The following is a 15216-nucleotide window of genomic DNA, read 5'->3' on the forward strand; positions in this document are numbered from 1 at the left end:
CTCTGCATGTGATGGATGACAGAGGCTTTGAAAAAGAGAGGAATTTATCTCCTTCTTCTAAAGTAGAGCAGAGGCAAAGTCAAAGTCAAGTTTACTTTCATATGCACAATTGCAATGAAAAACTTACTTGCCACAGTATCACAGGCACATAGCATCAAATAAGTAGTATCCACAAGAAAAACATCAATTAAACATAAATTATACAATTTTTACAAGGAAGAGCACAATTAGAATGAAAAAAAAAGCTTTATTGTGCGAAGTAGTTATCATATTGCCAAACTGTAGTGATTAGGATTGTGTTAGATGGTTCAAGAACTGACTGGTTGAAATGAACCTGGTGCTGATGTGCGACTTCAGGCTTCTGTACCTCCTGACCAATAATAAATATAAGAAGAAGGCATGGACCAGATGGTGGGAATTTTTGATGATGGACGTTGCCTACTTGAGGCAGTGCCTCCTGTAGATATTACTGATGCTGGGGAGGGATGTGCCCTTGATGTATTGGGCAGAGTCCACCACTCTCTGCACTTTATTTTGGAAAACAGCTATGCTTTTGAAAACAGAGCCTTTTTTTTCCAAAGCTTCAAGTATTGTGAGCACCTGCAGAAAATTCAGAATGTTTAGAAATTATAGAATGGAAGAAGAAAGGGGAAGAGAAAAGGGAAGGTTTGGAAAACGATCTTTCTGAATATGTTATAAGATTGGGATTATTCACTATTTATGCAGCTGAGAAGCAAAGCCAATGCTATCTTGCCTCAGAGAATGCTGAAATCCATCCTCCGATGTCCAAGATCTAAACATTTGCTTCAGACTGAGAAATCAATGCCTTAAGATCACTCCATGCACTGTGAGTCGCTGAACACCGTAACCATTCCTCCTTGAAATTTGAATGTGTTGGCAACGTCAAATCCCAAGCAGCAACACCTTAGCTGTCACAGCTAGCCAGAGACTGACTTTGAGTTATTGAGGGTGGATGATGACCAAGACACATTCACAGGGAGAAAGTGCCTACTACACTCAGGCAGGACCAGAGGTCAGGACTGAACTGAGATCTCCGCAGCTGTGAGGTGCTCAACTGGCTGAGCAAATGAGACATCCTATGCACAGACCTCATTGTATTTAGAGTTATAATATTGAATATGTTGTCAAATTTTCATTGACTAAGGGAAATTCTTCTCACCTCCCCTTCAACATTTTAGCTAAGCCTCTGTCCTCTGTGAGAATAAAAAAAAACAACAAAAAAAAATTGGAAATGCTCAGCAGGCCAGGCAACAACTCTTTCTGTCTGAATTGATGAGCTTTTCCAGCTTTTTCTGTTTTATTTTGAACCTTCAGTATCTGCAGCTTTTTCGTGATGTTCATTTCCTTGATCGTATGGTTATTGGCAGCCCTACTATTTGAATAGGATTGTTTTACCCTCACCCATTTGTGGGTAGTTTATTGGACTTCTTTAGAACATAGAACAGCACAGCAGTGGAGAGGCCATTCGGTGCACAAAGTTGTACTGAACTTGATAGCAATTCATACTAAATCTCATTCTCTGCATCATTGATATTCCTCCATTCCCCTCATCTATCTGAAAGCCTTTTAAGTTCCACCAGACCGTCAGTTTCCACTGCTTCTCTTGGAAACCTATTTCAGACACCTACTCCTCTGTGCGTAAATAAAGACTTGCCCCTGATGCTGTCCCTTAAATTAGTGTTTGATACTTCTACCCCGGGCAAAAGATTCTGACTGTTTACTTTACCTATGCTTCATGTAATTTAAAAAACCTCTATCATGTCTATTCTCGGCTTCTAACGTTCTAAAGCGAACAACTCAAGTTTGTCCAACCTTTCTTTATAGCTCCTAACCTCTTATCCAGGCAGCATCCTGATGAACCTCTTCTGCACCCTCTCCACAGCCTCCACTTTCTGTGGCAACCAGAGCTACACACAGTACTTTGTATTGTATACAACACTTCCCAACATGAACTCCAAACCGTGTGATCTTGCTGGGATGTGGTAAAATCTTCCCTCGGCCACTTCCTGCATGGTTACCTTGGTGAAGCTCAGTGACAATAAAGCAAACAAAGTCAAAGTCAAAATAACTTTATTATCAAAGTATTTACATGTCACTATATACTACCCTGAAATTCATTTACTTACACGCACTTACAAGAAAATAAAGAAATACGTAAGAATTTATGAAAAACTGTACATAAAAAAGACAACCAACCAATGTGCAAAAGAAAACAAAGTATGCAAATTTAAAAAAATACTGAGCTTTAGAGTCCTCGAAAGTGAGCTTGGCTTGTAGATTATGGAATTAGTTCCGAGTTGTGGTGAGTGAAGTTACCCGTGCCAGTTCAGGAACTTGATGGTTGGGGGTTATAACTTTTTCTGAACCTGGTATTGTGGGAACTAAGGCTCCTGTACCACCTACCTGATGGTAGTAGTGAGAAGAGAGCATGCTCTGAAGGGTAGGGATACTTGATGAGGGATGCTGCTTTCTTGTGGCAAATAACACAAGATCATTTGGACCTCACACATGAAGATCCGTAACTGATGGAATTAGTGCCAATGGAATTGAACTCCAGTAAGTGTCAGGGCAATGCAAGAAGAATGTAAAAATAGAGTTAAGTGACAGACTAGAAAGCAGATTTAGAAGAAAATGAAACAGTTATGTAAACATGGCAAGCATTTTACTGTACATTGTAGGCCAAAAGTTCATGTTACATAAAGTTATAAACTTTTTGAAGCAATGCTCAAAACACTGGAAGAACTCAGCAGGTCAGGCATCTTCTTGAAGCAAAATGGACTGTCGACATTTTGGCTCAAGACTCTTCATCAGGATTGCAAAGCAAGAAGGGAGATATCAGGATGAAAAGGTGGAGGTAAGGGAGAGGAGCAGGAGCTCATGGATAAATCCCCAGTGAAGCGAGTGAAAAGCGAGTGAGGGAGGGGAGAGCAGGAATGATGTCAGATGCTGGGGGGGATTGGTGGAAGTGACAAAGGACTGAAGAAGGTAGAATCTGATTGGAGAACACAGTGAAACATGGAACAAAGGGAAGGAGATGAGGAGAACTGTAGGAAGGAATGTGTGGGTGAGGGCTGCTGGAGCAGGCAGGAGAGGGGAAAGAGAAGGAGTGATGAAGGCCAGTGGAATGAGGGAAAAAGAGGGAACAGTGAGGAGTGGTTACCGGGAGTTAGAGAAATTGATGTTCGTGTTGTCGGGTTGGAGACTGCCACGGTGGAATATGAGGTTCTGATCCTCCAATCTAACTCCACTTGGAGGTAGAGGAGGCCAAGGGCAGACATGTCAGTTTTGGAATAGGAATTGGAATTAGAATGGCTGGCCACTGGGGGATCCTGGCTTGTACGGCGGTTGGAGTGAAGGTGAAATCTGTGGTGGTGGTGGTGCACCTGTAGAATTCATTGGCACAGATGACTGCAGAGGCCAAGTCATTTGGTGTACTAGAAGTGGAAGTTGATAGGTCCTTGATTAGTAAGGGTGTCAAAAGTTACAGGAGAAAGTCGGAGAAAGGGCTTGAGAGGGATAATTGTCATGATGGAATGGTGGAGCAGATTCGATGGGCTGAATGGCCTAATGATGCTCCTATGTCTTATGGTCTTATGGTTTAACTTGACAGGTTGGAGACTGATGAGGTGGAATTTAAGGTGCTAATGCTGATTTTCAGGATCTTGAACAAGAAATCTCGGCTTGGATATACATCACCATAACATCACTACCAGGCACAGCTGAGCATCTTCCAAGACGGCAAACACTGAACAGATCAAATTGCTAACTCAGTCAGAGGCTGCCGGGGACAGTACTGAAATCCTGCCGTAAAGTAAACAACCCATCCAGCTCTCAGTTTCTTTATCTCATGCTGTTGCCACAAAGAAGATGGCAAGTTTCCACAAAAAACTCTTCGAGTACAAATCCTTTGGAGCTGCACTTAACAGTTTCATGCTGTATCACAGAAAGGGAGGCTGCTCCCTTGCCAGGAAATGTTGGCAAGGAGACGGCGGGGGGGGGGGTGTGGGGGGAGGGGGGGGGGTTTACTGGTTTAATGAGTGGAAAAGAGGAGCGCCGGTCTGTACAGTGGCATTAATGAACTGCAGTAGCCTAGACGGAGTTGCACTTCTAAAGAGAGTGTTAGATATTGCAGAATTTTCCAAGGCTTTTTACAGCTGCGAGGTGCAAAACAAAAGGCAGCCGTGCTATATGAAAGGGGCTTTGTGTTTAGACAAGCTGCGCGCCTATTTACAATGTGGAAGGGAGAATTTAACACATTTTCCTGGCCACGCCAGCACCACAAAACTGAGAGGAGCAGGGGCTCTCGATGACAAGTGCAAATATTTGCCGCAAGATTAATGTATCCTGTGAAAATAGTGGACTTCTGCGTCATAAAGCGCGGGGTCGTGTTAATTCACCTGGACAGGCAAAGCCTATCCTGGAAACCTTTGCAGTCATGAATTCGCCAAACACAACTCTTGAGTGAAATGTTCAACTGAAGCTTTATTTCAGCTGGTTCGAGCTTTTGGAATTTCTGAAGACTGATTTATTTTTGCAGACCACCTCCTCTCCCTCCCCTTTTTATCAGCCTACTTGTCCACTGAAGGAGGCACATTCATGCATCGCTTCTCCCACTGCAAATCACTTTTCTGAGCTCAACAGAACTCTGAATTCATCTCGCGTCACGCTGCATTCTTCAAGCTTGCTACTCCGATGAGACCCGACAGTGTGGCTGAATGCAGGACTTTGATCATTATGAGTGGGGAGTGCTGACCCTTAATACAGGCTTGTTCTTCTGAATGCAGACAGTGTGGGCGGACCATACATCCTGAAGCAATGCAGTTGTTCAATGGGATAACAGCGATACACTGAGGAAGATGGTAAATGTCTTTCTATTCACCTTCTAAAATAGCATTAAACTTAGTTTGCATTAAAGGTGCTGGAGCCCGCAATAACAGTTCAAAACCTACATGAAAATCAAAGCAAGATTGTAAGAAGTAATTACATTAGAAATACTATTTGAAATGTTATCTGTATGTTTGTGTATTAAGTCTAAAGACAAAATGTTTAATCAGTTCTGCATTGATCACAGAGAAATTCTTATTTCGATTCGTTTTGCAAGAAATTAGACATAACTAAAACATGATGGTTTACGATAGACATTTATATGAATAATGTTAAGAAGTTTCAAGATTAACAGAAGAGTTTTCATACTTGATTTATTTTTCTCTTATATTGAGATTGCTGGTTAACTCAAACAACGTACTTCACTGTATGTTTCAATGTTCATGTGATAAATAAACTTAAATCTTGAATTGGAATTGATCAAAGCATCTTTGTGGAAGGGTTGTACATCTTAAAGAAATAAAATGTTACATCTAATGAAGTAAAACATATCAATAATCACCAGATCAATAATCTCTTTGAGCTGCTGTATTGCCTTATCGCAGGCCAAGTTCTCGAACCCACACCCTCCTTCCAGTGACGCGATAAAATCAAAATCTTTATTTTGATTTTTCTTGATTTCAAAAGTTATGACATTCCTAGTGTCTGAAATGTTAACAGTGGGGATTCAGGCCTTCAAGGATATTGTTGCTATTAACATACAAGACCTTCTGTAAGATGCAGAAGGTGCAGCCCCATAACCTCACTTGGTCTCCATTACTACGCTAGAGGGAATTGTGGATTCTGTTCCCATAAGCAGAACTACGACAGGGTATGCTGACCAGTAGGCATCAGAAGTTGTAAAAGCCTGGAAGTTCTATTTCATTCAGCTGTTCTTCAATGTTACATTTTCTTTTCTGGAGAAAAATGCACCATGACCACCTCCAGGCTGCTTCACTTTGTACGGGCAGTGTAGGCTAGTTACACCAGCACCAACATGATTTTTATATTGAGTGAATGCGTGCTGACTTCATTCACTGCGCATCTCATTGCAGGGAAGCCTGGAGCTCACTGTCCAGGGAATATGCACCTGCCAGAAATAACAGCTCTTTACACTTTGCTGCCGAGTCTCCGATACCTACAGAACTTTTCCAGTACCAACCCATAACCGTCAGCTCTCTCCACATGCAAAACAACCCTCTGGGCTTCCAGTCTGTAGATTCTTTATAATGAGATCTCCTCACAATACTCCCCTGACAGCACCCAACCTGCTCCCTCCACCTCTCCCTCATCCCCACAGTCTACCCTACCCTGACAGGTCATTATCTCATTAGCAGCAGTCCACCTGAGCTGATGCTTTAAATAAGAACAAGGAAACCACCACCACCTTTGTATTCCAAGCTGCTCTCTTCCCCTTTCTCAACTTACTTCCTTCTTCCTCCACTTTCTCCTTCTTCTTTATACCTCTTCCTTATCTTCACTCTCTCACCCTCTCTTTCCCTCTTCCTGTCCCCTCCCTCACCCTCTCTCCCTCATACTCTCCCTCAGCTTTCTTTCTCTCACTATTTCTCACACCCTCTCCTTGTCCTAAACCTTTCCCTCACCATCTGTCCTCTCCCTCTCTCATTCTCCCTCAGCCAATCTCTGCGCCCCCCCCGACCACCTGTTTCACCCTCTTTATCTCCTTCTCCCCTCTCCCTCCGTCGCCTAGTTCCCAAATCTCTCACTCTTGCTTTGCAGGAGTTTCATATTCTCTCTTCTCCATCGCACCCCCACCCCAACACAACCATCCAAGGACCTTTGTTTCTTCTAATCCAATACCCCCCTCACCCCTCACGGCTTCACCCTTCACAACACACACAATTTCACCACAGTTCCTGGCAGTGTCCTCTACTCCTCCTAATCCCAGGCCATCTCCCTTTTATTTTTATTTATTTATTGAGATACAGCATGGAATAAGCCCCAACTTTTTGACCCACACCACCCTACAACCCACTGATTTAATCCTAGCCTAAACACAGGAGAATTTATAAGGAGCAACTAACCTACCAACCGATACGTCTTTGGACTGTGAGAGGAAAACCACTCGGTCACGGAGAGAACATAGAAACTCCTTACAGGCAGTGGCAGGAATTGAACCTGGGTTGCCTGGATTGTAAAGCGTTGTGCTAACCATTACGCTGCCCCTTTCTCCATAAGATCCTCCCCCTGACTTCCCTGCAAACTTTCTGAACTACAATCATAAAATACCCATTCCTTTCATAACTAGAGCGACCCACACAAAATGCTGGAGGAACTCAGGAGATCCAAGTGGCATCTACGGAGAGGAATAAGCAGACTATATTTTGGGCCAAGACACTTCATCAGTCCTGAGACGTGAACTGCCTATTCCCCTCTACAGATACTACATGATCTGCTGAGCTCCTCCAGCATTTTGTGGGTGCTGCTCTGGATTCCCAGCATCTGCAGATTCTCTTGTGTTTATCCTTTCATAATAGATCTGATTCCTGCCTTCCACCTACTATCTGATGGCTCTAGTTCACTCCCAACAATCTACGTTTCGATAAACACCCAACCGTGCCAGCTTCCAGAATTTCGACACTAACTCTCCGCAGTATGGATAGCTGGTGCAACCCCTTTATGGATTCAAAGCCATCCTGCTAATTACCTACCATGTATGGTGCCAGGATTTTAGTGTTTAAAGAGCACCTGAATGGAGGTTCAGTGCTCAGTCATAAGCTCAACTAGAGATATCAGCTTGTGTCTTGTTTAGTGCTCAGCTCTCGTTGCAGTTTCATACCGATCCTTGGAATCCAAGGATCATCTCGATCCTTGCCTCGGATACTCCAGCATTCGGGTCCCAACCATCCTCGTCGAGGTCTCTCGTCACAGTACGATTGAGCCAACGTGGATCCAGCAGGGTTTCCAAGTCTCTCGGGCCGCTGCGACCAGCCGCAGTGAGAGGATTTCCAGACCGAGGCTGGAGCTACGTGACCTCCAGGTCGCCGTTCATCAACTTTTGCAAGGAGGAAGCCAGAGTCGTTCAGGAGAGCCTGTCGGTTGCTCCGTGAAGCCAGTACATCTTCCAACTCCAGAGAGATTCAACGATGAACCAGGTTTTTGCCTCAACTTCATCACTCAATGTTCATTGGTGTTTGAACTTCAGCCGTCCTGGCTCCCTTTGGAGCGCAAAAAGGTGGTCTTCATTATCTCTCTTCTGCCTGGGCCACCGTGCATTGAGAACAAAGGTCAGAGGTTTGTTGGGATTGGAGGAATTTATGGCTACCATGAGGAAGGTGTTCCATCACCCTGCCAGAGCCAGCCGAGCCTTGGACCGTCTGATGAAGATTTGGTAGGGCCAATGGTCAGCGGTCGACTATGCTATCAAGTTTTGGACCTTGGCCCAAAAGAGTGGCTGGAATGGGGAAGCCTTGGCCACTTTATACCACCACAGACTCCTCGCCTTGGGAGATCCAGCAGAGGACTTGGAGATTCTGATTGACCAGTCCATTTATTTCAATAATCGTCCGGCAGAGCGAAAGTGGGACTACTTCAGGAGGTCGAAGAGGGCTAGCTCGACCGAGCCCGCCCTCAATGCATGGCAGTTCCACTCCCTGACCTTGAACCAGCCCATCTTTTGCTCAAGATCTTGTTTTGCCCACGTAAGTCAGCTGCACTAGACTGTCTGCCAATGAGCGGTCCCGGTGTCAGAGTTGTGGGTGTTGCTTTTACTGTGTCCAAGGCTGAAACCAACAGGAAACAACTAAGACCATCCAGTATCTGGAGGACTGTGATGGTTGCAGCCACTCCTCCCAATCCCACGGATCCTGGTTTCATGCTGAAGGCGAAGATCTCCCAGGGTAAGAACAGGAGGCAGGTGAAGGATTTTATGGGCTCTGGGGCAGCGGGTAATTTTCTGGACTTAGGAACTGTTCATCGTCTTGACACACTGCTGCGAGAGTTGAGCCAGTCTCTGCCTATAATTGTCTTGGATAGCTGTCTGCTAGGTTCCAGGCAGATCCAGCAACAGACTGTGGTCTTGCAGATGAGGATAGAGGATCATGTGGAAGATGTTAGTTTCTACATCATTGACTCACCACTCATACCCCTGATCCTTGGATACCCATGGCTGTCCCAGCACAACCCATCTTTGGACTGAAGAGAGGGCAGAATGATTGCTTGGTCCAGTCATTGTAAGAGGGTATGCTTGCAGTGTGGTGTTCTGATCCCCAGACTCTCCTGAGATCAATGATCAACAAGGAGGTGGTCTTCAGTGCGAGGTAACCTTGAAGCCTTCTAGAGACCTAGTCTTGCCCTCAAGGACAGACAAGCCGGTCCCGGCCAATGTGACTGTGAGTCCCAATCCTGTATAGCTGGGCATGCGCTGGAACTAGAGAGAGGAAATCTCAGGAGAAAAGCAAGGAGGTGCCCGGGCAAACTGGAACACTTGCAGCTAAGCCTAAGGGATCCAGCTGCCTAATCCCAACTAAAGGAGAGACTCCTAAGCTCAGACTCTTGGAACCTATTCCTGGGAGCACAAGGACTATTGGTTACACCTCACTGCTGACACTTGAGGACATGTACGAGGATTTAGACTCTGATTTGGCCGCTGTTTTGATAAAAGAGTCTAGCAAACCTAAGGAAGAGACTTTGAGATCTATTGAAATACCCCTGACACCTAAGAAGCCCCAGGTGTTGTCCAGAAGAAATTGCAGTATTCAAACTAGTTGGGATCCCTTCCATCTACAAGGATATGGAGGAAGTTTTCAGCAAGGGAAAGGCCTTGACTCTTCCACCACACTGACCCTATGACTGTGCTATAGACCTACTGCCCAGTACCTGTCCATGCGGGGTCGATTATATGTGCTCTCAGGCCCAGAGAGAAGTGGAATAGAAGAGAATGTAAAGAAGGCTCTTGCCATGGGTTTCATCTGGCCCTCCACTTCACCAGCCAGTGCAGGCTTCTTCCTGATAGAGAAGAAGGATGGGAACTTATGGCCATGGATTGACAATGGAGGGTTAAACCACATAATGGTTAAGAATCATTACCCCCTTCCACTCATGAATTCTGCCTTTGAGATTTTACAAGGACAAGAACACTCATGAAGCTAGACCTGCAGAATGCATACCATCTGGTCAGCATAAAGAAGGGCGATGAGCAGAAAACCACATTCAATACCCTGGCAGGGCACAATAAGTATCTGGGTATGCCTTACGGTCTTGCAAATGCTCCAGCAGTGTATCAGGCCTTTATGAACCACGTTCTTTGGGATACTCTCCATAAATAATACACCCTTGTCTACTTGGATGGTATCCTAATTTTCTCAAAGTCCATAGAGGAGCATATTTCTCACATCAAGTACGTTTTAAAGATTCTTCTAAATCATGGACTTTATGTTAAGCTGGAGCAGTCCGAATTTCCCATGACACCCATTTCATTTTTGGAGTTCATCATCTCTAATAACAATCTCAAGGTGGACCCTACCAAGATCCAGGCAGTCAGAGAGTGGTCACAATCGTCCAGTATCAAACAAGTCGAATGATTCCTGGGATTTGCTAACTTTTACCGGAAGTTCATCAGGAACCTCAGCTCAATGTAGCTCCACTGATGTTGCTAACTGAGAAATTCACGGGCCCTTTTGTCTGGACTGCTGAAGTGGACACTGCTTTTGCAGAGCTCAACCAATGATTCATATCAGCTCCTATCTGGTTTCACTAAGCCAGATCTTCCCTTCATCGTGGAGGTGGATGCCCCTGACTTCGGAGTGGGGGCAGTGTTGTCTCAACAGTCAGCTTCGGACAGTAAACTCTACCCGTGTGTGTCTTTCTCCAGGCAGTTTTCCCCAGCAGATAGAAACTATGACATTGGGAATCGGGAGCTACTCATGGTTAAGTTGACCCGGAGGAATGGCATCTCTGGCTTGAGGAGGCTGAATTCCCAGCAAACTAGATGGTCTCCTTTCTTTAACAATCTTAAATTTGTCCTGACTTATAGATTGGGGTCAAAGAACCAGACACTCGATGCCTTATCTCGTCAGTTCAACGAACCCAAAAGAGGGACACAGCCTACCGCCATTTTGCCCCAGGTCAAGGTGATAGCGCCAATCCATTAGGGAATCGACAAACTTGTTCGCAAGGCCCAGGTGCAAGGGAAGGTTCACGAGAATGGTCCTCCAAGGGCACTTGGTTGTCCCAGGTTCCATCAGGCCACACATACTCCAACGGGGGTATTCATCAAGAATGACCGCCCTCCCGGATATTGCCAGAACCCTTGAGTTCATCAAGAGGAGGTACTGGTGGCCCAGAATGGCGAAAGAGGTTCGTCAATTCATGCAGGCATGTGAGGTATGCGCTTGGAACAAGGAGCCCTGTACCCATCTTCAAGGATTCTTTCACCCTCTACTGGTTTGAGACAGACCATGAGCACACATCTCCATTGACTTTGTCACGGGTCTTCCACCATCCAAGGGGAAGACTGTCATCATGTGATTGTCAGCAATTTTCGAATGCCTACAATTCAGTGCCTGGGACAATCTGCAGACAAGATTGTCTTGAACCAGGCCTTGAGGATCCATGTATTCCCGATGGACATTGCCTCATCATATCTGCTGCTCTGATTCCTATTTCACCCCATACTCCAGTAATCTTCTGCATCAGAATCTTCCCCTAACCCTGGTTGGTTCCAGTCTAGTACCAATAACCAAGCATATCCAATGACATGCTTTTTCCAGTTCCATCCCCACCACCCCTGAGAGTCTGGCACCCTTGGTATACCCAGTACCAGCTACTCCATTTACACTGTGTGCTCTAGTGATTGGGCCTGTGGCTCATGATATCCCAAAGCTGGTCGCAGTGAGGTAGAACCAGGTTACACTTTGAGCTTATAGTGTTTGAAATACAACCTTAGCTCTTTTTGGATTGAATGAGCAGGAAGTTTGATTCCTCTCCACTATCAAGCATATTTTCAAGAGGCAGTATTTCAAGAAGACAGAATGTAGCACTAAGGACTCTCAGCATCTAAGACACGTCCTCTTCACATTACTACCATCAGTATGGTTATACAGGAGCTCAAAGACCCACACACAATTATTCAGAAACAGTTTCTTCACCTCTAAGGTCAGACTTCTGAATGGTCCATGGATCCATAAACACTACCTCATTATTCCTTTTTAGACCATAAGACAAAGGAGCAAAATTAGGCCATTTGGCCCATCGAGTCTGCTCTGCCATTCTATCACGGCTGATTTATTATCCCTCTTAACCCCATTCTCCTGTCTTCTCCCCATAACCTTTGATGTCCTTACAAATTAGATTCAATGGGCTGAATGGTATAACTGTGCTCCCATGTCTTATGGTCATCTGGAAACTCTACATTGATATTTGTGGGGTTCTTCTAATCTTCAGGCACAGAGACCCCTATTGTATGATATTTCAGCCCAATGCCTGCATGAAATTTGAGAGCAGGTTTCTATCACAGTCAAAGACGACTCCTGTACCACTGATGAAGTATTTGTATTTATGCACTGAAAGTAATATTGCAACAGCAACTGTCATCACCACTGTGCAATATCCAACAGGACTTCTCAAAAGTAATCAGAATCAAATTTATTATCACTGACTTATATGACAGCACAGTGCAAAGACATAAAATTTCTATAAATTACAGTCTTAAATAAATAATGCAAAAATTAGGAATAATGAGGTAGTGCTTATAGGTTCATAGACTGCTCAGAAGAAATCTGAGGCAAAGGGAAGAAGCTGCTTTTGAATTGTTGATTATGTGACTTCGGGCTCCTGTACATTCTCCCTGAAGGTAGTAATGAGAAGAAGACATGTCCCAAATGGTGAGGATCCTTAGTGCTTCTTCAGGCACTGCCTCTTGAAGATGCCCACAATAGTGGGGAGTGCTGTGTCTACCATGGAGCTGGCTGAGCCTCTTGCGATCCTGCATATTGAAGCCTTCACACCAGCTGCTGATGCAACCAGCCAGAAAGGCTCTCGACAGTAAATCTATAGAAATTTGCAGAAGTCTTTGGTGCCATACCAAATCTCCCCAAGTTCCTAATGAAAAAGAATTACTCGTGTGCCTTCTTCGTGATTACCTGGATGTGTTAGGCCAGCTTCTTGAAAGGTTTAGTTGCTCAGAAGTGGTTTCCATTTATATCTTGAATGAAACCAATCAATATGTTCTTTAACAAGCTGAAAAAAAGAACTAGCAAAGCATCAGTATGGTGTAAGGATTTAGTGTTTATTTACCTGGGTTCAAAACACAGTGCTTATCATGCTAGTTTGTGAATCCTGAGATTTGTTTATATTAATAAACATTTCTTTGAAAGTTCAGGCGGTATCGTTGTAAGTGACCCCGTGCAGCCAGGTTCAGATTCAGAATCTGAATCTGATTGTCAGGAATGAAGTCTAGCTTATGTTTGACAATTCCCATATCAATGTGCTGATTCTGGACTGTGAGATTCTAACTCTGGACAACTAGACCTGGACTAACAGTAACATCAAGGAAAAGCTTCATGGACTGTCGAGTGTGAATTTTTTATGACAACAAGGCTTCATGAATCAATGTTCTCACGCTTTGCATATCCATTTCCCCATAATTAACATAATCAAATGTACTGGCATCTCCATATTAAAGAAGAACTGGAATTAGAATTGGAATTGATTATACTTCATACTTTATTGTTGCCAAACAATTGGTACTAGAACGTACAATCGTCACAGTGATATTTGATTCTGCGCTTCATGCTCCCTGGGTTACAAATATTAAATATTAAAATATTAAAACTAGTTAAAATTAGTAAATATTAAAATTTAAATTATAAATCATAAATAGAAAATAGAAAAGTGGGAAGTAAGGTAGTGCAAAAAAACCGAGAGGCAGGTCTTGATATTTGGAGGGTACGGCCCAGATCCGGGTCAGGATCCGTTCAGCAGTCTTATCACAGTTTGAAAGAAGCTGTTCCCAAATCTGGCCATACGAGTCTTCAAGCTCCTGAACCTTCTCCCGGACGGAAGAGGGACGAAAAGTGTGTTGGCTCAGTGGGTCGTGTCCTTGATTATCCTGGCAGCACTGCTCCGACAGCGTGCGGTGTAAAGTGAATCCACGGACGGAAGATTGGTTTGTGTGATGTGCTGTGCCGTGTTCACAATCTTCTGCAGCTTCTTTCGGTCTTGGACAGGACAACTTCCATACCAGGTTGTGATGCACCCTAGAAGAATGCTTTCTATGGTGCATCTATAAAAATTAGTGAGGGTTTTAGGGGACAGGCCAAATTTCTTTAGTTTTCTCAGGAAGTAAAGAGGCTGGTGGGCCTTCTTGGCAGTGAACTCTGCTTGGTTGGACCAAGTCAGGTCATTTGTGATAATGACCCGAAGGAACTTAAAGCTTTTGACCTGTTCCACTTGCGCACCACCGATGTAAATTGGGTTGTGCGGTCTGCTACTTCTTCTGAAGTCAAAAACCAGTTCCTTAGTCTTGCTGATGTTGAGGGATAGATTATTGTCTTCGCACCATGCCACCAGGTTCTTAATTTCCTCTCTGTACTCAAACTCATCATTACCCGTGATACGGCCTACAATTGTTATTGTCACTGTTATGTCACTTGCCTTACATAGTCTTCGTTCTGATTAATTTATTGCACGTTGCATTGAGGTAAAACAAAGTAAAGCAATAACAATCTGGAATAAAATGTAACAGACACAGAGAAAGTGCAATGCAGGTAAACAATAAAGTGCAAGGCCATAACAAGGTAGAAGGAACTTGCAGAAGACAAAAGAAATGATAATTTACTTCAGGACGACAAGAGATCCTGAACAAACTCCACTATTCATAAATGGTGAGGTAGTGGAAAGGGCAGTTTCATACTTTTGGGGATGAACATCACCGAGGAGCTCTCTTCGTCTGTCAACATAACCTCGATAGTAGGGAAGGCACAACAGTGACTATACTACCTGAGGTGCTTAGGGAGAGGTAATTTGCCCCAAAAATTGCTGGCCAACTTTTATCGATATGCGATAGAGAGTATACTGATATACTGAATGAAAGTGTGGTACCCTAGCTGCAGAAGACAGATCACATACATGATTAGGATGGTTCAATACATCATTGGGAATCAACTACCGGACTTGGAGACAATCTACAACTTTAAATGCCTACGACACACTCGAAATGTCATTAAAGACCCATCCATTGTCTGTTCAATCTCCTGCCATCTAGTAGAGGATACAGAAACATCTTAGCCAAGACAATAAGACTGAAAAACAACTTCTTCCCCAGGGCTGTTGTGCAGTTGAATAATGCTACACCCTGGTTTGCCAATGACC

The 15216-nt window shown here is 44.1% G+C and overlaps 1 protein-coding gene and 1 long non-coding RNA gene across 2 annotated transcripts in view; both read left to right on the forward strand.

Annotated features, from left to right (window-relative positions):
• Positions 1-3661, forward strand: part of LOC134336882 (uncharacterized) — an 89910-nt gene extending 86249 nt beyond the window's left edge. Inside the window, exon 3 of the long non-coding RNA XR_010015901.1 lies at positions 3632-3661. This is a non-coding gene — a long non-coding RNA (uncharacterized LOC134336882). The remainder of the gene's footprint in view (positions 1-3631) is intronic.
• Positions 3662-4098: 437 nt separating this feature from the next.
• Positions 4099-15216, forward strand: part of LOC134342864 (pleckstrin homology domain-containing family G member 4B-like) — a 228639-nt gene continuing 217521 nt past the window's right edge. Inside the window, exon 1 of the mRNA XM_063041518.1 lies at positions 4099-4880. Within this exon, the coding sequence (XP_062897588.1) occupies positions 4878-4880 (3 nt within the window). The 5' untranslated portion in view covers positions 4099-4877. The remainder of the gene's footprint in view (positions 4881-15216) is intronic.

The sequence above is a fragment of the Mobula hypostoma genome, chromosome 2 (genome assembly GCF_963921235.1).
Source record: "Mobula hypostoma chromosome 2, sMobHyp1.1, whole genome shotgun sequence".
Lineage (NCBI taxonomy): Eukaryota > Metazoa > Chordata > Chondrichthyes > Myliobatiformes > Myliobatidae > Mobula > Mobula hypostoma.